The 22,871-nt window shown below is 47.1% G+C and overlaps 1 protein-coding gene across 2 annotated transcripts in view; it reads right to left on the bottom strand.

Annotated features, from left to right (window-relative positions):
* The window catches only part of IKBKB (inhibitor of nuclear factor kappa B kinase subunit beta), a 96,059-nt gene that overhangs the window by 15,445 nt on the left and 57,743 nt on the right, over nt 1-22,871 (bottom strand). For both annotated transcript variants that reach the window (XM_030202068.1, XM_030202069.1), the window contains exons 15-19: nt 16,790-16,851; nt 5,422-5,531; nt 3,452-3,501; nt 3,139-3,238; nt 1,563-1,710 (exon numbers count right to left, since the gene is read on the bottom strand). In XM_030202068.1, the coding sequence (XP_030057928.1) occupies nt 1,563-1,710; nt 3,139-3,238; nt 3,452-3,501; nt 5,422-5,531; nt 16,790-16,851 (470 nt within the window). The remainder of the gene's footprint in view (nt 1-1,562; nt 1,711-3,138; nt 3,239-3,451; nt 3,502-5,421; nt 5,532-16,789; nt 16,852-22,871) is intronic.

The raw sequence follows: 22,871 nt of genomic DNA, 5'->3' as shown, positions 1-22,871 counted from the left end.
GAATCTGAACACTATAAAAACAAATCGATGATATTTAATATTACAAATTACAAATTAAACCAAACACAGTGGCGTAGGAAGGGGGCGGTGGGGCGGTCTGCCCCGGGTGCACGTGCTGAGGGGGGTGTCGGCTCGCTGGTTCTCTGCTCTTTTCTGCCCCGGAACAGGTTACTTCCTGTTCCGGGGCAGAGAAAGCAGGGAAGCGGCAGAGCCGACGCAGCTCCCAGTGACATGCACTGGGGGCGGATCGGCCCTCCCTCCTGCCCCCTGCTGCAAGGTAGGGTGCGTTTCGGGGGGGGGGGGGCACCGTGCCCTGCACCCGGGGGGGGGGGGGGGGGGGGTGCGCAGCGGCGACCCGCCCCGGGTGTCAGGCACCCTCGCTACGGCACTGACCAAACATAAAATCGAAAGTGACTCTCATTGTTAACAATTCATGTCTATATTTTACATATTTTCCATTTTATGTTTGGTTTAATTTGTAATTTTTAATATTAAATATCATCGATTTGTTTTTATAGTGTTCAGATTCTATAATTTAATACGTTTGTTTATTATAGGCCCTGACGCAGACCTTTTTTGGGCGAAACTCAGCCTGTGTCGGGCAACTGTCTTATATACGGTATCTTCGATAAAATATTTTGGATAATATACTGATCTGCTTGCTCATTTTCCACTTTAATAGTAACCCGACACGGGCCAAGTTTCGGTATGAACCAGGGGTGTGCTGGTAAATTTTTAACAACAGGCTCTTTCTCCGGACTTAGCCAGCTCTGCAGTTGGAAGGGCCAGGGATGGCCAGGAGGAGGGGGGGGGGGGGGGGGGGGGGGGGGGAGCAACACTTGCCTCTCTCTCCTCCCTCACGCTAGGCATATCTTTGCTGGCAGCCAATAGATGGACTGCCACCACTCCCAAAGTCTTGCTCTGAGCAGCATGCTGAAACTTCTCACACATGCTGGAGAAGTCCCAGCCTGCTGCTCAGAGCTGGAAACAAGGAGCTGGGAGCAGCAGCAGTCTATTTACTTGGCTGGCAGGGCTCAGCATCCCCACCAGCAAAGTAAAAGAGAATTCAGCAGGGGGCCCAAGCCCACATTTTGGGAGCCAGTTGTTAAAGTAGCCATGGAGGGCCCTACTTTAACAACCGGCTCCCAAAATTCTTAAAAACTTAACAACCGGCTCTTGCGAGCCTGTGAGAGCCTGCTCCAGCACACCACTGGTATGAACAAACACCTGCCACAGGGGTCAATTACTAAATGCGTGAATTTCAAGTAAAATCACATATGTAGTGGCACAATAGTGGTCCACTCGGAGAAATCAGGAGCCGGTGTCTGAAGCGGAGCGGCTCGTGCCAGGTCACCATTAAAGTACCCTTGTTCCATTCTTGAAGGCCCTTTGTGCTTTTTTTTCACCATTTTATAATGGTAATTGTGCATGCAATTGCTGGTATAGAATTTGTGAATAGTGCGCCTCATCCTGGCACCCAACTTTAGGCGATCTATAGAGAGTTACTAGGCAGACTGCTATAAAACCAGCGAAGACTATGGTCAAACCCGCACATCACTCACACAGGCGATCTTCAAAAGATTCCACAACTCCTTCTGTCGTTTTTCCTGAAGACGGACCACGCTTTTCTCCTCATCGTTCATCAAACGCATCACCTCCTCTACGAGAGGGAACAATTCAAGTGCCTTCTTCTTGCACACTACTGTCTTGCTGTAAAGAGAGCGTAATTACAGAAAAGGACTTGCAACATCTGAGCTACAGAAGCCAAAAACAATGCAGCAAAGCACCCTCAGATCCCTGACTCTGCTGGATAAAACTTTTGCTGAGCCCCATACATCTCTTCTGGGCTATATTGTCTAATATTAGTAATCTGATATCCGCTTGGCTCTCTCTAACGCACCTACTAAGTACCCCAGTCCTCTGCCTAGGAATCCCTGCGGCTCAGAGACTACCAGGCATAACCAGCTGCTACAGCACTGTGTGCAGGCACCCCAGCCGCTACAGCACTGTGTCCAGGCACCCCAGCCACTACAGCACTGTGGTCCAGGCACCTCACAGCATAAAGATTCCATTTCATCCTGAGTGGGCCCAATATTTAGCCAGTGGCAGGCAGCGCATTTGCTGTCCGCTGCCGGCGTTAAACCCAGATATTCAATGCCAGGCCATAACCAGCATTCAGCATTGAGCCCATACGGCAGGCCCCCTCCCTGCCCATCTTCAAATCATTGCTCAAAGCCCACCTCTTCAATGTCGCCTTTGGCACCTAACCACTACACCTCTACTCAGGAATGCTAGACTACCCCAACTTGACATTTCGTCTTTTAGATTGTAAGCTCCTTTGAGCAGGGACCGTCCTTCTTTGTTAATTTGTACAGCGCTGCGTAACCCTAGTAGCGCTCTAGAAATGTTAAGCAGTAGTAGTAGTAGTAGTGAATATCCGAGTTTATTTTGGCTGCTAAAAAGTTAACTGGCTATACTGATAGCACTCACTGGTTAACTTTTTAGGGGTCAGAGATAAGCCTGCTAATTAAGCAGTCTATTTTGACCGCACAACATAGCCAGTTAGGAGCTGAATATCTGCGTCTAATCAGCTATGTCGCGGAATACAGCCAGTTAGCAGGATATTCAGCAGGAGATAACCAGTTATATATCCGCGGTTAAGCGCTTAAACCCTATTTAACTGGCCAGGAGCCATTTCTGGCAAGTTAAATAGTTTTGAATATATGGGGGGGTGGGGGGAGTGTAAATAGCGTGGCGTCCCTCGGCTGTAGAAATTTTATGCCTTCCTGTGGACAGGGGTTTCTTCCACGCAGCAGTTGCATTCCTGGCTGTGCGTGACACTGTGGATATGAATCCCTCTGCTAAAGAAATTTCATGGATGACTGGAGGGTGGTGTTTGGGGTCTCTCTGGTACAGACATTTCATTCCCGACTGCCTCATGCTGTAGGTTGGTCCCTCCCATGTAGAAGTTTCATGTTGCGTGCCAGATACCATGAGTTGGTGTCAATCCAGTGCAGAGATTTCATTCTGGCACTTTTTCGGATATAGATTCTTCTGCTACAAAAGTTTCATTCGTAGCTGTGTCTGATATAGGGGGCACCCTTAGCAGAGATGATTTTATTCTAAGCTTATTTTTACCTTAGTTGAACATAAATAAGTCTCACTTTCTTCTCATAGCTGACTATGGCCTGAAGAAGTAGACGCACCATCTCCTGACTATCACCAGACGATCGCTGTTCTGTAGGTAGGAGATGGAAAAATCTATTACAAGGTACATAAGGAACTTGTAGCCAGATTCCCAAAGACAAAAAGCTATTTTGTTAACATATTAAGAAACAGACAAAAAGAGGAAAAATTAGCCAGATGAGCAAAGGAGTCCTTCTTTGGAAGTATTAAGTGAGACTTTGAAACATTCTACTGAACATTAAGTGGAAGTCCAAAAGTTCGTTACCTCTGGGCTTTTCCCGTAATCTCCGGTAAAGATCTCTCGCTTGCTCTTCTCTAGAAAATAAAGTTGTTTGGGTCAAACTACTAAGCAGGTCCTTCAGAAATAGAACATAAGAACATAAGCATTCCCATACTGGGACAGACTGAAGGTCCATCAAGCCCAGTATCCTGTTTTCAACAGTAGCCAATCCAGGTCACAAGTACCAAAACAGTACAACAGATTTTATGCCTGCTTATCCTAGAAAAAAGCAGTGGATTTTCCCAAGTCCATCTTAATAATGGTTTACGGACTTTTCTTTTAGGAAATTATCCAACCTTTTTTAAACAATGAGCTAAGCTAGCTGTTTTTACCACATTCTCTGGCAATGAATTCCAGAGTTTAATTACATGTTGAGTGAAGAAATATTTTCTCTGCTTTGTTTTAAACTTACTATTTAGCAGTTTCACTGCATGACCCCTAGTCCTAATATTTATGGAAAGAGTAAAGAAGCGATTCACCCTGTACTCGTTCCACTTCACTCATTTTATAGACCTCTATCATATCTCCCTTCAGCCATCTCTTCTCCAAGCTGAAGAGCCCCAGCCACTTTAGCCTTTCCTCATAGGGAAGTCGTCCCATCCCCTTTATCATTTTTGTCGCCCTTCTCTGTACCTTTTCTAATTCTGCTATTATCTTTTTTGAGAGGTGGTGACCAGAACTGCACACACACCATGGAGTGATACAAAGGCATCACAACATTCTCATTTTTGTTTTCTATTCCTTTCCTAGTCTATTTGCTTTCTTAGCCGGCACTGGAAAGTCAAAATGTTGCTTTCCCCTCCCCCACTGGTAAAGCAAGATTTCTCTTGGTTTTGAGGGTGTCTGCAATGCATGTTTGTAAGCTCTATCTTTGCATACAATATGATCTAAGGTCCATTCTCGCTTGTGGAGGTTAGTTTTCCTCAAAACCAGTCCTGGCCAAAGGGCCCAAGGGCTGAGTTTGAGAAACCCTGCACAGAGTACAGCATCGGCCTCAAGCCAATCTATTTCCACAATACAGTATCTCCCATGCTACCAGAAGCTTTGCTTTGATCTATAGGAAATGGATAGGCAACTTCATAAATGAAGCCATCCAAATAAACCCATTAGTCTGAACGAATAGTAAAATATAACTCTTTCACTAGCAAGAATGGTTCGAAAACTGTCTTTATAAACTAGTTGTTTCTTTTCTAGGTTTTGTTTTATTTCACTCAGATTCACCTACAGTCAAGTTCACTAAATTATTTGCTCAGGGGAGATTTAGGTTTACTTGCTGGCTAAGAGTTGTTGAAGATGAGGCCTCTTCTCATCAGTGCTGCTAAGGGGCCAGTAGGAGGTGCTCTTGCAAAAGCACCCATCCTCTCTCGTCCTCATGGTCTGAGTGCATCATCTGCCCTGCAATCTGTTGTAACTGAAGCTTTACTTCGGTCTACAGGACATGAGCCGATAACGCCAAAACCTGACAGAAGTAAGCTGTTCTGATTGTTATGATTACCATACAAAATATTCCGTTTTAGCCTCAGATATTGACCATTTGAACATTTTCCACTCAAGAATACTTATACCAGCAAAGGAACACCTGTGGGTGGAGCTAGGCTGGGGAATGAAACAAAGTGCATACTTTCCCTGTAAAATATGGTGCAAATTCCACAGGAAAAAGTTCCCATAAACTTTGCAGATATGCATACAGAATGAAAAGTGCCTCTACGGTGGCAAATTTTAAGTAGCCCATAGAGTTTGCAGGCCAGTAGGCACAATGCACCCACATTCTCCGAGGGAAAGACCACACAGGAATCAGCCACAGGAGCAAATGTATATATTTACAACCTAGTCCTGCTCCTTAACCCCAACTCTTCCCCCCCCCCCCCCCCCCGTGGGGGGAAGGACCAATTTTCAGCATTTTCCCACAAGTAAATAGTTGTTTACCCATGAGAAAACCTCCTAATCTTACTTACAAATCATCCAGGGTGCCACCCTGCCTTCGGCCCAAAGGATTTCTCTGCAGATCCACAGTGTCCGTTTGCAGTGCCATCATTTTCCCAACCAGCTGCTCCACCTCTTCCTCCTGAGAGGAAGAATATTACTCATTAGGGGGATATTTCATATGCCCCCTTTCTCCCAGATTCTATGTACAGTGACTAAAATTGCTTGCGTAAACTTGGCAGTGCAGCCAAAGTCAGCGTGCAACTTAATTTTTTAATAAGCCAATCACAAGCGGTTATCAGCACTAATTGGCACTAATTAGAATTTATGTGCACAACTTTCTAAGCGTATTCTGTAAAGTGGTGCATGTAAATTCTATTGCGCAGATCTCAAAAGTGGGTGTGGCCATGGGAGGGGCATGAGCGGGACGTGGGTATTCCTAGAAACTACAACACTATTATAGAATACACCAAATCTGCACCTAAGTTAGAAATGGGCATTTACACGAGATTTTAGTTAGCATAAATGGATGTGCCTAAATTTAGTAGCGGTTCTGGGTGCTATGCATATTCTACAAACCATGCCTAACATGAGGCACAGTTTATAGAATAGAACTAAATTTATTTATTTATTAGGATTCATTTACCACCTTTTTTGAAGGAATTCACTCAATGCAGTGTACAGCAGGAATAAGTCAAACATAAGCAACAGATAATTTCAGCAGTAAAAACATTCAGACAGCAATATAAAGTGTGGCATGGAGGGGCATAATCGAACGCTCATCTCCATGGGCGTCTATCTCCCAGAATGGGGCGGGACAAACCGTATTTTCGAAAAAAATGGGCGTCCATCTTTTTTCCGATAATACGGTTTGTGCCAGCCAAATGCATCGGACTTGTGCGGATTTGAGCTGGGCGGTTTCGTTTTTCAGCGATAATGGAAACCAAAGGCGCCCAGCTCAAAAACGACCAAATCCAAGGCATTGGGTTGTGGGAGGGGCCAGGATTCGTAGTGCACTGGTCCCCCTGACATGCCAGGACACCAACCGGGCACCCTAGGGGGCACTTGTAACAATTAAAAAACAAAGCAAACTACCTCTGAAGTCCATAGCTCCCTTCCCTTGGGTGCTGAGCCCCCCAAATCCCCCCCAAAACCCACTCCCCACAACTGTACACCATTACCATAGCACTAATGGCTGAAGGGGGGCAACTAGATGTGGGTACAGTGGGTTTTGGGGTGGTTTGGAGCGCTCCCATTTACCACCACAAGTGTAACAGGTAGGGGGGATGGGCCTGGGTCCACCTGGCTGAAGTCCACTGCACCCACTAACAACTGCTCCAGGGACCTGCATACTGTGATGGAGCTGGGTATGACATATGAGGCTGGCATACAGGCTGGAAAAAAAAGTTTTTAAAGTTGTTTTTTTGGGTGGGAGGGGGTTATGACCACTGGGGGAGTCAGGGGTGGTCATCCCTGATTCCCTCCGGTGGTCATCTGGTCATTTAGGGCACTTTTTTGGGACTTGTTCGTGAAAAAAAAAGGGTCCAACAAAAGTGACCCTAATTCGTGCTAAAAACGCCTTTCTTTTTTCGATTATCGGCCGAGGACGCTCATCTCTCCTTGGCCGATAAACATGCCCCAGTCCCACCCTCACCACGCCCCCATCAACTTTGGCCATTTCCGCGACAGATTGCAGTTGAAGACGCCCAAAATCGGCTTTCGATTATACCGATTTGGATGCCCACGGGAGAAAGACGCCTATCTCCCGATTTGGGTCGAAATATGGGCGTCTTTCTCTTTCGAAAATAAGCTGGATAGTATACTAGATTACAATGTCAACACAATACACAATAAAACATTGTAATAGACAGCATAGGGTGTAAGCAAAGATGGAACATATAGATAGATAAGATAGAGTAACAGAGTAAGAAAATAAGGGACTAGTAAAAGAGGTGCTTTAACATTATGTTGGCTAGGGTAGGAGTGAATAAACATGTCCTGCTATAATATATTCAGCTGGTGTCATTTACTTCTTCCGTTAAAGGCCTGGTTGAAAAGCCAAGCTTTCACCTGCTTCCTGAAGTAGAGATAGTCTTGTGTTAAGCGAAGCCTTTCAGGGAGCGCCTTCCAGAACATGGGGGCTACTCCGGAGAAGGGTTGCTTGTGGGTATCACATCATGTTTTGTTCCATTATATCAGAAAAATGTCCCAAGTTTTGGGAACGCCCAAATCCCAATAAATGCTTTACTTCCACAATGATTTTTTTTCGGTGCCATATGTAGAATCTAGTCCTTTATGTGTAAACACAAAAGGGCAATATTCAAAAGGCTTTCCTGCAAGAAAAATGTTTTATCTGCAGAAATATCCTGATACACACATAAAGGTTCATATATATAGGGCTGGATTCAATAAATACTACGTAAAACTTGAGACTACCTCTACTTCAGGAAACAGGTGAAAGCCTGGCTCTTTTCACAAGCCTTTAACTCACAGGGTGACTGACTATAAACTCATTCTGCACCAGTGGCATAGCTACAGGGGCCCAACCCCCGCCAGCCAAGGTCCTCGTCTTCTCTCAAAAGGCTTCCTTCTGTTTCTGACGTCCTGCACGTACGTGCAGGACGTCAGAAACAGAAGGAAGCCTTTTGAGAGAAGAAGAGGACCTCAGCTGGCGGGGGTTGGGGTCCCCCGCCAGCAAAGGTAGGCGATGGCGGGTTGGCGGTGGGAAGGGGGAGGGGTCGAGTGAGTCGTCGGCAGGGGGCCCAGGCCCAAATCTAAGGGGGCCCAGGCCCCCCGTAGCCACGCCACTGGTGTGTAATTCTCTAAGCGCTAACATTCATTGAAATAAAATCAAAGAGTCCAAAAGATGTAAAGATGTCAACCTGATTTATTGATCGAACCACACAGCTACTGCTACAATTGCTTTTCACAGATGGCTGCTTGAGAACACCATGTTTTACTCACTGTCATCAGAGAACATAATCAGTTTCTTAATACCCAAGTTGATGTGTTTATGTACACCAAAATTGACTTCTGGAATGCTTGACTCCTGATGCAGGCAATTTTGCCGAAATGCAGTCATGTCGAGTCTTGTTCCTTCTTGCTCTAGATGATTCACAGAAGCTTGGACTGTCCTTAAAATCCATGTGTTTGATCAATAAATCAAGTTGACCTCACTGTACTTTTACCCACATTTATCCTTGAGGATCTTGTACTCCTTTTTTGTTTCTCACAAACATTCATGCACCAGTTACATGCATAAATGTTCAGAATATTAGCATATATGCACGTTTGCACACATACACGTGCATGCCAGCTCTGTGCCTATGTGCTATTCTGTAAATACATTCATATCTGCAGTCGCCTACCCGTAAAATATATGCTTGCAGGTGAGCGGAGCCCGCACATCACTGCTGTAAAATATACACTTGCAGAGTGGGCGGAGACTGCACATCACTGCTGTAAAATATACACTTGCAGGTGGGCGGAGCCTGCACATCACTGGCACTTAGGTGCACAGCTGTTTAGCTGGTGTAAGTATCGCAGCTAAGCAACATATACCCGGTTACACTAGTATTCTGTAAAGAAAAGTAGACACCTACTTGCCCTCTGGGAGTCTATACATAGGCGACAGTTTTAAAATCACCCCATGATCCCTTTGTGCATGTTTTTACCCACTCCTTTTGGAGGCATTTCTAGGGGGAGGAGGAGGCTGAGGTTTTCATTTACACACAAAGGGGTAAATATTCAGCTGACAGTGGTGAGCGTTTTCTTTTTTTAGCTGCCACCAGCTTTATGCTCCGATATTCAGTTCCGGTTCATATCAGGGTACAGGACTGATGGAACCAGACAAAGATAGGACTGTGTTTTATGTGGTCCAATTTGTCCGGTTACCTTACGCAGTTAAGGTAAAATTATGTATAATCATACCTGATAATTTTCTTTCCATTAATCATAGCTGATCAATCCATAGACTGGTGGGTTGTGTCCATCTACCAGCAGGTGGAGATAGAGAGCAAACTTTTGCCTCCCTATATGTGGTCATGTGCTGCCGGAAACTCCTCAGTATGTTGATATCAAAGCTCCATCCGCAGGACTCAGCACTTAGAGAATTACACCCACGAAGGGACACTCTGCCCAGCTCACCACCGCCGAAACGGGGGAGGGGAATTAACCCAGCTCATCCCCACACAAGTGGGGGAGGGGAATCTGTCCAGCTCATCCCCGCGGAGCGGGGGAGGGACACCACACCCGCCGATGCGGGGGGATCTGGCTTATCCTGCAACCGCAACCGCGGGAGGAGCTGACTGACCCTAACACCGCCGAAGCGGGAGGGGTACAAAGCTGCCCTACAGCCGCACGAAGCGGGAGGGAGTGCCGGCAGAATTTAAATCTCAATCCAGCCCCGTAAAACGGAGGGTAGAGGAATGCAGCAGCTCACTGTAACACAAACTCGTCTCAACTCTTGAAGAATCCAAGTGAAGGAAGAACTTGAACACGAAGTCTTTCTGAAGTAACTGAAGACTAAACTTGAACCTGAAATGCAACCAGAATAAAAACAGTACAGATATCTGGGAGGGGCTATGGATTGATCAGCTATGATTAATGGAAAGAAAATTATCAGGTATGATTATACATAATTTTACCTTCCATATCATCAAGCTGATCAATCCATAGACTGGTGGGATGTACCGAAGCAATACTCACCCAGGGTGGGACATAGAAATCCCTGACCTCAACACTGAAGCTCCAAACCGGGCCTCCGCCCATGCAGCCACAGTCAACCGGTAATGCTTGGAGAATGTATGAGCCGAAGCCCAAGTTGCCGCCTTGCATATCTCTTCCAAGGAGACGGATCCGGCCTCTGCCATCGAGGCCGCCTGAGCTCTCGTGGAGTGAGCCTTCAGCTGGATAGGCGGCACCTTCCCCGCGGCCACATAAGCCGCTGCAATGGCTTCCTTGACCCATCTTGCCACTGTAGGCTTAGCAGCCTGCAGACCCTTACGAGGACCTGCAAACAGGACAAACAGATGATCCGATTTCCGGAAATCATTGGTCACTTCCAAGTATCTGATGATGACTCGTCTCACATCCAGATATTTAAGAGCAGAGTACTCCTCTGGGTAGTCCTCCCTACGAAAGGAAGAGAGACAGAGCTGCTGATTCACATGGAAGCGAGAAACAATCTTGGGCAGAAAGGAAGGCACTGTGCGAATAGACACTCCTGCCTCAGTGAACTGCAGAAAAGGCTCTCGACATGAGAGCGCCTGGAGCTCGGAAACTCTTCTGGCTGAAGTGATAGCCACCAAAAAGACTGCTTTCAACGTCAGGTCTTTCAGAGATGCCCTCGACAAGGGTTCAAAAGGCGGCTTCTGCAATGCTCTTAGCACCAGGTTGAGATTCCACGCAGGCACCACTGAGTGCAGAGGAGGGCGCAGGTGATTAACTCCCTTGAGAAAGCGCACCACATCTGGCTGTGAAGCCAGGGAAGCACCCTTCAGGCGGCCCCTGAAGCAAGCCAGAGCCGCTACCTGGACTTTAAGGGAACTGAGCGACAGGCCTTTCTCCAGACCTTCTTGCAGGAACGCCAACACTGAAGAAATTGGAGCAGTGAAGGGAGAAAGAGAGCCTGCTTCACACCACGCTGCAAAGATACGCCAAACCCTGGCGTAAGCAGTAGAAGTAGAGCGCTTCCTCGCTCTCAGCATAGTGGCGATGACCTTGTCTGAGAAGCCTTTCTTCCTCAGACGCTGCCGCTCAATAGCCAGGCCGTAAGACCAAAGGGGGAGGGATCCTCCATCACCACAGGACCCTGATGTAACAGGCCCTGTTCCACTGGCAGACGCAGAGGATCGTCCACTGAGAGCCTGATCAAGTCCGCATACCAGGGACGCCTGGGCCAATCCGGACCCACCAGGATTACCCTGCCGGGATGCTTTGCCACCCGGTCTAGCACCCTGCCCAACATGGGCCAGGGCGGGAACACATAGAGGAGCTCTTGTGTCGGCCACTGTTGGAGAAGAGCATCTACTCCCAGGGATCGAGGGTCCCGTCCTCTGCTGAAGAAGCGCGGCACTTGGCAATTGGCCGATGACGCCATCAGATCTAGGCTCGGCTGGCCCCAGCGCTTCGTGATGTCCAAGAACGCCTGAGCAGATAGCTGCCACTCTCCGGGCTCCAAGGTATGGCGACTGAGAAAGTCCGCCTTGACATTCATGACTCCGGCAATGTGGGCCGCTGAAAGCTGCTCCAGGTTCGCTTCCGCCCACTGGCAAAGATACATAGCCTCCTTGGCTAGAGGGGCGCTCTTAGTACCTCCCTGGCGGTTGACATAGGCCACAGCCGTGGCATTGTCCGACAGGACCCGTACAGGCTTCCACACCAGTACCGGGATGAACTCCAAAAGCGCCAACCGAATGGCTCTGAGTTCCAGGAGGTTGATAGACCACTTTGCCTCTGCAGGAGACCAGAGCCCCTGCGCTGTCCTTCCCAAGCAGTGGGCTCCCCAGCCCGACAAAGAGGCGTCCGTCGTGACGACAATCCACTCTGGGGTCACCAGAGGCATTCCCGCAGACAATTTGTCTGTCTGCATCCACCAGCTCAGCGCCTTGCGCACTGCTGGGTCCAAGGGAAGTCGCACAGCATAATCCTCCGACATCGGAGTCCAGCGCTGCAGCAAGGAGTGTTGAAGTGGTCTCATATGAGCCCTGGCCCAGGGCACTACTTCCATCATGGCCGTCATAGAGCCCAACAGCTGCACATAGTCCCAAGCCCGAAGAGGAGAGGCTCCCAGGAACTGGTCCACCTGAGCCTGAAGTTTGACAATCCGATTGTCTGGCAGGAACACTCTGCCCACTTGGGTGTCGAATCGAACTCCCAGGTACTCCAGGGACTGAGTCGGGCGCAGCTGGCTCTTCTCCCAGTTGATGATCCATCCCAGGGAGCTCAAAAGAGCAACTACCCGGTCCACAGCTTTGCCGCACTCTGCATAAGAGGGGGCTCGGATCAACCAGTCGTCCAGATAAGGATGGACTTGTATCCCTTCCTTTCGTAGGAAGGCCGCGATGACCACCATTACTTTGGAAAAGGTCCGCGGAGCAGTAGCCAACCCGAATGGGAGGGCTCTGAACTGGAAGTGTCGTCCCAGGACTGCAAAACGCAGGAAGCGTTGATGAGGAGGCCAGATGGGAATATGCAGGTACGCTTCCTTGATGTCCAAGGAAGCCAAGAACTCTCCTGCCTTCACTGCCGCTATAACAGAGCGGAGAGTCTCCATGCGAAAGTGCCGCACTTTCAAGGCCCGATTGACCCCTTTGAGGTCGAGGATAGGCCGGACAGAACCTCCTTTCTTTGGTACCACAAAGTAAATGGAGTAACGTCCCTTGCCAAGCTGACTTTCTGGCACAGGAACGACCGCGCCCAGGCGGATCAGATTGTCCAAGGTCTGCTGCACTGCCACAGCTTTGACCGGAGACTTGCAGGGAGAGAGTACAAACCCGTCTTTTAAGGGTCGGCAGAACTCTAGCTTGTAGCCGTCTCTGATGACTTCCAGCACCCACGCGTCTGAAGTTATTGTGGTCCACTCGCCCAGAAACGAGGACAGCCGTCCTCCAATCTGCACTGGGGCGTGGACCAAGGCCCCGTCATTGGGTACGAGACCCTGGGGGAGGACCGGAGGAAGCACCTCCGGGACGGCGGTCTCTGCGAAAGGAATGCTGCTTGGGGGAGAAATTCCTCTTGAAGGAAGAGGGGGCAGAGGAACCCGACTTGCCCGGGCGATACCGACGGGCTTCCTGCAACCGTCCTCTGGAGGTACCAGGACGAGTACTAGCCCGAGCCCTGACCTCTGGTAATTTCTTGCCCTTAGACGTGCCGAGATCGGTCACGATTTTGTCCAGCTCGACCCCAAAGAGCAGCTTGCCTTTAAAAGGCAATCTAGCCAGGCGGGATTTAGAGGCGTGGTCAGCAGACCAATGTTTCAGCCAAAGCCACCGCCGCGCAGAGATTGTCTGAGCCATGCCTTTAGCTGAGGCCCTCAAGACATCATACAGCAAATCTGCCAAATAGGCTAAGCCCGATTCCAGGGCCGGCCAATCAGCCCTCAAGGAATGATCCGAGGGGGAAGCCCGCTGCACCATAGTCAGGCACGCCCTGGCCACATAGGAGCCGCAAACTGAGGCCTGCAAACTTAAAGCAGCCGCCTCAAAGGACGACCTTAAGGCCGCCTCCAATCTTCTGTCTTGGGCGTCCTTTAGGGCCATGCCACCTTCCACCGGCAACGCCGTTTTCTTAGTCACCGCAGTGATTAAAGAATCCACGGTAGGCCACAGATAGGCCTCACGTTCACTCACAGCCAAAGGATAGAGGCGGGACATAGCCCTAGCCACTTTAAGGCTCGCTTCCGGGACATCCCATTGAGCCGAAATTAAGGTGTGCATGGCATCATGCACGTGGAAGGTTCTAGGCGGGCGCTTTGTCCCCAGCATAATGGCAGAGCCAACAGGGGCTGAGGGAGAGACGTCCTCCGGAGAGGAAATCTTCAAAGTGTCCATGGCCTGTAACAACAGGTTGGGCAAATCCTCTGGGCTAAAAAGCCGCGCTGCAGAGGGGTCATCCGCTCCATCCGAGCGGGGATCCGTCTCCTCCAAGGAATCCGCAAAGGACCGTTGGGAGACCTCAGACACGCTGCCCTCATCTACATCGGAGGAGACAAAGTCCTCCAAGGCCTGGGAATCAACCCGAGGGCGTTTACCTCTGGGAACCTCAACCTCTTTACCAGACGAGGGAGCAGGGGCAGCGTTTTGCATGAGGAAAGCCTGATGCAGCAGCAAAACAAACTCAGGGGAGAAACCCCCCAGACTGTGCACTTCCGCAGCCTGGGCAACAGCCCTAGACGCACCCTCAACCGGCGCTCGCAAGAGCGGGGGAGAGACATGCTGCGCATCCAAAATGGCGTCCGGCGCGACACTCCGCGAAGGAGCCACGCGGGAAGAACGGCGCTTAACTTTAGCCGCTTTTGTGCCGTCGCCCAAATTAAGGGCGTTCATGGCATTAATGTCTCCAACCTCAAGGGCGGCCCACGAAGAAGCCGTCCGAGCCGCGTGGCCGGCCAAGATGGCGGAGGCGAGGAGCGGGGGATGGGCGTTTATGGCGGGAAAAACCGCCACGCCGGAGGAAGGACCGGGACATTCATCGGTCACGAAACTGTCACCCAACAAGGGCGAATCAGGCTGTAAGACCCCCGCATCCCCTCTAGAAGCGCTCAAGCGATCCGGGGAGCGACCCTTTGCGCCCTCGCCCTCCGACGCCATATGCCACGAGGAGAAGAATCGGGGAACCCCCTGCCCGCTATAAAAAGGTAAAAATTACCTGCTGTCCGCTCCAAGCTGTAACGAACTGGTGTCCCAGTGAGTAGCTGCAATGAACGTTTAAATAAACGTCGAAATAAACGCCTTTAAGGACGTTTAAAATTTTTTTTTTTTTTTTTTTTAACGGAGCCAGCGGGAGGGGGGAGAAAAGGAGGGACCTGGCACCACCAGGTTTGCACTTGCTCAAAAGAGCCCTCAACCCCAGGCACTCAACAAAACCTAAAAATTAGGCTTGGAGGCCTAGCCAGAGCTGCTGCTGTGTGTGACCACCACCTGCTGAGATAGAGAACATACTGAGGAGTTTCCGGCAGCACATGACCACATATAGGGAGGCAAAAGTTTGCTCTCTATCTCCACCTGCTGGTAGATGGACACAACCCACCAGTCTATGGATTGATCAGCTTGATGATATGGAAATTCTGAATATTGACACTTATAAAGTGCTGACTCCGCCCCCAGACCACCCACAACATAGCCAGTTTCGGCTTAGGCGGTTAAAGGAGATATTCCGTGGGTCTCTTCTACAATCTGTGTCCCGCAAAATGGCAAGGACAGATCAGGATCAAGTATGCATGTTTTATATCATATACATAGCAACTATACTCATAGCATACGATATGAATTTCAGTAAAGGACAGGAAGATATCTTAAGGTTAAAATTAGAGAATAAAATGTTGTTAGCAATATTGTTGGAATAATTATGTATTGCTGACTGCCTCGTTTGTAGTGTCAGTGTTTAATCATGAAGGAATGTAGCCTGTATGGAGTGGCAGGAATAAATCTGGCCGCCTCGTTGGGCAGACTGCATGGACCACAAAGGTTTTTATCTGCTGTCATTTACTACAGGGCATTAAGATTTGGAGTGAACGTGGATTTTAGTGTGTGAACTGCAAATCTAACACTGTTATTTTTAAGCGTATTTTTTTAAAATGCAGGTCATGTGTTAAAGTAGTCATTAGTGTGCAGTATCTGCTAGGGATTAACATGGAATCACTTACCATCTCCTATGTAGGAGGCACTAAGTGATCACGCATTAACTCAGCAATATCCAGTTACTGCTGGCTGGATAATGTTGCCACGCCTTCTTCCTGAAAAATTCCCTAACTTGACGGTTATGGCGCACTAACAGGTATACCGCAATCCCCCGGACTCTATATAGCGCAACTTAAGTCGCACACGCATATCCGGCTGTATTCTGGATTTGTGCACGCAACTTAATTACTTAACAAGCCAATCAGCACTGATAATTGGATGTTAAGAAGCAATTATTGACACTAATTGGCTTTAATTAGAATTTACACCCACAACCGTCTAAGCGTATTCTGTAATGTGATGGGTGTAAATTCTAAGTCGCATAGTTGAAGAGGGGGCGTGGCCATGGGTGTGGAATAGGCGGATCGTGGGCGTTTCTAAAATCTATGTGCGTTGATATAGAATACGCCAAGTTTTATTTGGCATAACTGCCCCTGACTAAATTTAGTCACATGGACAGGCGCTTGGTATATTCTATAAACTGCGAGGAAATTTAAGCGTATTCTAAAAAGTACACCTAAATTTAGGCATACTTTGTAGAATACGCCTAAGTGTATTCTTTTTGGCGCCGATTTTTTAGGCATGATATATAGAATCTAGCCCAATATGCCTTAATGCAGTCATGAGGTACCTTATTAATGTGTGTTAAATGCTTAACACCCTTTAGTAAACATGCCCCTATGTTATTTAGCTTTGTGAGGAGGGTGCTTTGGGAGAAGCGTACATGCTCTGGGGGAGGGAAGCTTTGGAGTGGCCTAGTGGTTAGAGCACCGGTCTTGCAATCCAGAGGTGGCCAGTTCAAATCCCACTGCTACTCCTTGTGATCTTGGGCAAGTCACTTAACCCTCCATTGCCTCAGGTACAAACTTAGATTGTGAGCCCTCCTGGGACAGAGAAATATATCCAGTGTACTTGAATGTAACTCACCTTGAGCTACTACTGAAAAAGGTGTGAGCAAAATATAAATAAATAAATAATAATTATAGTACAGTGTGAATACCTGTCCACACTTCTCGACTGCTTGTTCCATCTCCCTCCACGCTGACAGAAGTTTCTCAGAGGCTGAAACAGGAATTTAGAAAAACAATTTAGCAAGTCAAATAGCACGGTCAAGAGCCCCTCATCACAGACCGTAACACTGTGCTGCAGAAGACTTCTAGCCAGGACCATTATGATATTAGGTATCCAAGGCAAGTCTTCAGCTTCCTGCCTCTCTCGCTTACGTTCAAGGCTCCTAGGCACCCTCCCCCTGCTTCCAGGATGTTATATTTCTAATGAGGGTCATTTTCAAAACTGTTTTTTTGTAGAACTGTGCTATTTTCCGAATTATGCTATTGAAGACAAGTAGTGGATACTCTTATTTTTCATTTTTCTGTGCATAGTAGTTTTGGGAACTTGTTCATATATATATATTTAGTTTTCAGTTTGAGCGAGTGCTATGCTAGTGTTTTGATAAAAGATATGATGCATCCTTCTTTTGGAGCAGTTGTTTTTTCTCCACTATACTGGAGAGTGGAGTTTTTTTCTGCTGCTCTTTTTCAGGGAATTATTGAAACTTGTGATAAAACTGGACTCCTGTTTCGGGATTGCCTTTAAAAGTCTCTGGCCTTCCAGTGTTGCTATGTTCATATTAGCCCTCTCACGTCACTTCATTGGCTCCCTATCCATTTCCACATACAGTTCAAACTCCTATTAATTTACAAGTGGAGGAGTGGCCTAGTGGTTAGAGCACCAGTCTTGCAATCCAGAGGTGGCAGGATCAAATCCCACCGCCGCTCCTTGTGATCTTGGGCAAGTCACTTAACCCTCTATTGCCTCAGGTACAAACTTAGATTGTGAGCCCTCCTGGGACAGAGAAATATCCAGTATACCTGAATGTAACTCACCTTGAGCTACTACTGAAAAAGGTGTGAGCAAAATCTAAATAAATATTTGAGATTCTACATGGAATGTTGCTGTTGCTATTATTGGAGATTCTGGAATGTTGCTACTAGTTGAGATTCTACATGGGATGAATGTTGCTATTCCACTAGCAACATTCCATGTAGAAGCCTGCCCTTGCAGATCAGCAACGTGGCCACACAGGCTTCTGTTTCTGTGAGTCTGATGAAATATCCAGAGTACCTGAATGTAACTCACCTTGAGCTACCACTAAAAAAGGTGTGAGCAAAATCTAAATAAAAAAATAAAATAAATAAATTCCACTCTTATCTCTCCCTACACTCCTCCCTGGGAACTCTGTTCACTGGGTAAATCTCTCTTACCTTGTGAGCTATGCTGGGCATTTTCAGACTTGGTCTGAATGGTAACTGGGGTTACCTGTGTCTTAAAATCTTCCTGATAAACTGTTGACTCTATTATCTCTCATATTTAAAAAAAAAAAAACCTCTTTTCACTTGCAGAAGGTCTAACATTTCTAATCTGTCTTCACCCTATTGTCTATAACTAACAATTGTTGTTGCATTGTGATTTCATATTTTTATACTGGTATTTTCTTAATTGAACTGTGTTGAACTTCTGTGCCAGTGATTTCATATTTTTATGCTGCAATTGTCTTAAAGGTGCTCTCTAGAACTGTGCATTGAACCTGTGCCAAGTGACTTAATAAACCTGGTGACTCTGGTGTCTTTCTTAAAGGTGTGTTTATTAGAATTGGGTTTTGAATTTCAGTGCCAGAGGCTTAATTCAATCAATTTGGTTACATAGCATTTGGTGACTCATAGCTCTGGAGGAGGGGCAATTTGTATAGAGCTGTGTGGTAAAAGAAAAAATTGAACTTGTTTACCTTGTGAGCTGTGAGCTATGCTGGGCATTTTCAGACTTGGTTTGATTGGTAACTGAGGTTACTGGTGTCCTAGTCCCACCCCTTGGTGAACTCCCTTTATGTAGGGCAATCAAGGGACAAGTATCTTCATTACACTATAATTGGTCAATCCTACTCCTTGTTATCCCCTATCATAGTTCACCTTTTTTACACTTGTGAATCATCAATATGACCTTCATTCAGTGCAATACATGTTCTGCTTTAATCCTAAAGCAAACTATCTGGAGGCCTTACAGTTTGTCCTATCTGTCTCTAAATATCAGCTTTGAAAGATGAGATCAAGAAACTCAAGAAAGAATTAGCTACAACTAAAAAAGCACCCAGGATTACTCAATTCCCAGCCAATTTGCCACTGCCACAGAGAATGAAACTACAGAGGAACAGTAGGCTCTGGCAGACTAAGATCTGTGACACAGAAGCACTCACCTTCCCAACCTTTGCCCCTGTCAAATTCTTTTATTTATTTAGTTGTTGCATTTGTATCCCACATTTTCCCACCTATTTGCAGGCTCAATGGGGCTTACTTTATGCCGTAGTGGCGATCGCCATTATCAGAATGAGAAATACAGAGTGGTATTGCATTAAAGTTCATAAGTTACAGAGTACTTTAAGCAGTCAGGTATAGAGAGTTTTGCTGTGCTGCATCATTTTGATGCTGAAAAACGTACTGTGGTGGAACCAGAGGCAATGAAAGTAGCACAACCCAAGAAACATCCCCCAAACAATGACAGATTGGTGAAAAGCAGAAAACTCTTACTGCTCGGAGACTCCATTATCAGAGGCATTAACTTAGGAACACAGCTCAAGGGTTCCAACCTAGTGAAATGCCTTCCAGGATCTTCAGCTACCAGATGTGCTGACCAAATACTCAAAGTGATCCAAGAAGAGAGCAAGGCTTCAAATACTGAGGTTGTAATTCACCTGGGGACAAATGACCTGGCCAACAATAGCAAGTTTACAGCACATAGAGCGTTCCAGAAGCTTGGGGAGTGACTGAAATCTTTGGTTCGGACTGTGGCTTTTTCTGAAGTAATTCCCGCATGGGGGAAGGGAGAGGAAAGACTACACAAAACAGTGGATTTCAATAAGTGGCTTGAGTCTTGGTGTAAAGAAGAAGGTTTCAGATACATAAAAAAAAAGATCTCGCAATCGGCAGGGCAGCACGTGCCTTCTGTGTGAAAGTGGCAGATCCGCTTGAGCAGGCTTTCCCTCACTCACTGTGTCCCGCCCTCCTCTGATGTAACTTCCTATTTCCGCGAGGGCGGGACACAGTAAGTGAGGGAAGGCCTATCTGAGGGGATCTGCTGCTTTCACACAGAAGGCGCTGCGCTGCCTGCCGATTGCGAGATTTTTTTTTTTTAATGAAGGGGGTTGAATGGCAGACAGAAAGTTGCTGAGGAAAGGTAGGTGGAGACTGGGAACTGCAGCACTGGCGGCCTGGGAGCAGGAGAGGAAGGCGACAGCAGCAGTGGTGATTGGGGGGAGGCGGGGGCGGGGTGGCAGCGATCCTGGGGGGGGGGGGAGCTGGGGGTGGCCTTGCCCCGTGCCCGGCTCAGTCTCTCGGCGGCCCTGGGTGGTAAATGGAATCTGCTTGGAGGAAAGGAAGGTGAGCAGTGGAGTTCCTCAGGGGTCGGTGCTGGGGCCTATTCTGTTTAATATATTTGTGAGAGATATTGCTGAAGGGTTGGAAGGAAAGGATTACCTTTTTGCAGATGACACGAAGGGAGTAGAAACGATGAGAAGGGATCTCCAAAAATTAGAATGGTCGAGGGTCTGGCAGTTAAAATTTAATGGATTTGGTGGAATCCTGAGTACAGCAGAGCTACAGGATCGGTATCTGATATTGAATTTTGAACCCCTGAAGCAGCGGAAGCGAAACAGGGACTCCCTGTTGGGTGAAAGCCGGTGTTTTTTCGGATGGATTAAAGCTAAGTGGTGTATGGCTTGAAATACTGGGAACTGATTTATCTAAAGTCTGAATTATCATTAACTGTTTATAGGTTGAGTGGGATTCTGTGCTCAAAGAAATATAAACACAAGTCTGTCACTGAGAATATTGGAGGGATAAAGGGCTGATAAAGGATGCCTAAATACACGGAGTAATTGTGGAGTTTTTTCTTAGCCGGATGATGGTGCGCTGTGCCCATGCCTTATAGTCCAATTGTGGGCTGGCTGGGTGGCGTTACTGAAGCTTTGTTTTCTCCACCACAATGTGTGAGGCAGTGGTTAGCCATTAATGACAGCGTTGGTACTTATAGTATATTGATGCAGCGGGTGTGAAGCTGAGTCTTGAGTTTCTAGAGTTAAAATTTAATGCCAAGAAGTGCAGAGTGATGCATTTGGGGTGCAGAAACCCAAAAGAGAGATATCGAATAGGAGGGGAGAGATTAGTAAGCTCGACTCAGGAGAGAGACCTTGGGGTGTTGGTGTCCGAGGATCTGAAGGTGAAGAAACAATGTGACAAGCCGATGGCTGTGGCCAGAAGGATGCTAGGCTGCATAGAGAGGGGTATAGCCAGCAGAAGAAAGGAGGTGTTGGTGCCCCTCTACAAGTCGTTGGTGAGGCCTCACTTGGAGCATTGTGTTCAGTTTTGGAGGCTGTATCTTGCTAAAAATGTAAAAAGACTAGAAGTGGTGCAAAGAAAAGCTACAAAAATGGTATGGGATTTACGTTGCAAACCATATGAGGAGAGACTTGCCAACCTGAACATGTATACCTTGGAGGAAAGGAGAAACAGGGGTGACATGATACAGCCGTTCAAATATTTGAAAGGTATTAATCTGCAAACAAACCTTTTCCGAAGACGGGAAGGTGGTAGAACTAGAGGACATGGTTGAAGGGGGGCAAACTCAGGAGTAATGTCAGGAAGTATTTTTTCACGGAAAGGGTGGTAGATTCGTGGAATGCCCTCCCACGGGAGGTGGTGGAGATGAAAACGGTAATGGAATTCAAACCTTCGTGGGATAAACACAAAGGAATCCTGTTTAGAAGGAATGGATCTATGGAATCTTAGCGGAGACTGGGTGGCGACACCGGTAATTGGAGAGTAAAAATTCTACGGTCTGCGCCCTGATCGTGGCTGAATAAATATGGATGGGCTGGAGTGTAAATTTGAAGGGGCTTCGACGTTAAATTCAGTGCTGGGCAGACTTTTACAGTCTGTGTCCTGAGAAAGACAGGGACAAATCAAACTCAAGTATACATATAAAGTATCACATACCTTGTAAAAAGAGCTTATCTTGTTGGGCAGACTGGATGGACCATTCAGGTCTTTATCTGCCATCATTTACTATGTTACTACTATGTTATTATATGCCTGAAATAGACTTCCTGAGTCAGTACATGAAGCTCAATCTCTGACCGTCTTCAAATCTAGGCTAAAAGTCCACTTTTTTGATGCTGCTTTTAACTCCTAACCCTTACTCACTTGTTCAGTACCCATGTTTTATCATTCCCACCTTAGTAATTCCCTTATTTGTCCTGTTTGTCTGTCCTAATTAGATTGTAACTTCTGTCGAGCAGGGACTGTCTCTTCATGTCCAGTGTACAGCGCTACGTACATCTAGTAGCGCTATATCATTTTTCATCTGATTGGTGTTAGATTTTTTGCTTCCTGATTTTTGGTATTTCGAACAAGTAATTTCCAAAAACCATTACCCTGGGTAAATGGCTACTTGGAACGTCCCACTCTACCTGTAAACAAAAATGCAAGCTGATGGTTCTTTTGAGTTTGTGGGCTGTCACAACTATTGCTTTGCTTTGACTGCCGCTGTTCATTGCTGCCCCCTTCAAAACGGCTGCCCTAGGCAACTGTCTGGTGTTGCCTAATAGTTGAGCCAGTCTTGCTTCCAGCTCCTGTCCAGAGAGAAGGAATTGACATGCTCAACCCAGGGACGGAAGGTCTATGACTACCATTACAGTGGCAAACCCTGCTGGTTACAAAGCAGCCGTGCAGGTAACCTGAAAGAAACAATTTAAAAACGAGAGAAATATGGGCAAATCAGGAAGGAGGAAGGAGGAGAGGGAATGGGCAAGAGTAATAAAATGAAGGCCAGTCAGAGATGTCAGCATCGTGTAGGATGATAGTTTCTGCACAGTTCTGATGATGCTATTTATGTGCTCTTTTAATAAAGTACGAAAGCCCCGCTTAATGAATAAACTCATAAATAGAAACATAACAAAAGTGAATTGAGAGAAAAGGACAAAAGAGAGTGTATTGAGAGATGCAACCAGAAATACCTTCAATACACTGTAATGC

The sequence above is a fragment of the Microcaecilia unicolor genome, chromosome 4, assembly GCF_901765095.1.
Source record: "Microcaecilia unicolor chromosome 4, aMicUni1.1, whole genome shotgun sequence".
NCBI classification, from domain to species: domain Eukaryota; kingdom Metazoa; phylum Chordata; class Amphibia; order Gymnophiona; family Siphonopidae; genus Microcaecilia; species Microcaecilia unicolor.
Note: the sequence above shows the minus strand (reverse complement) of the source record. Positions and strands in the feature narration are given on the sequence as shown.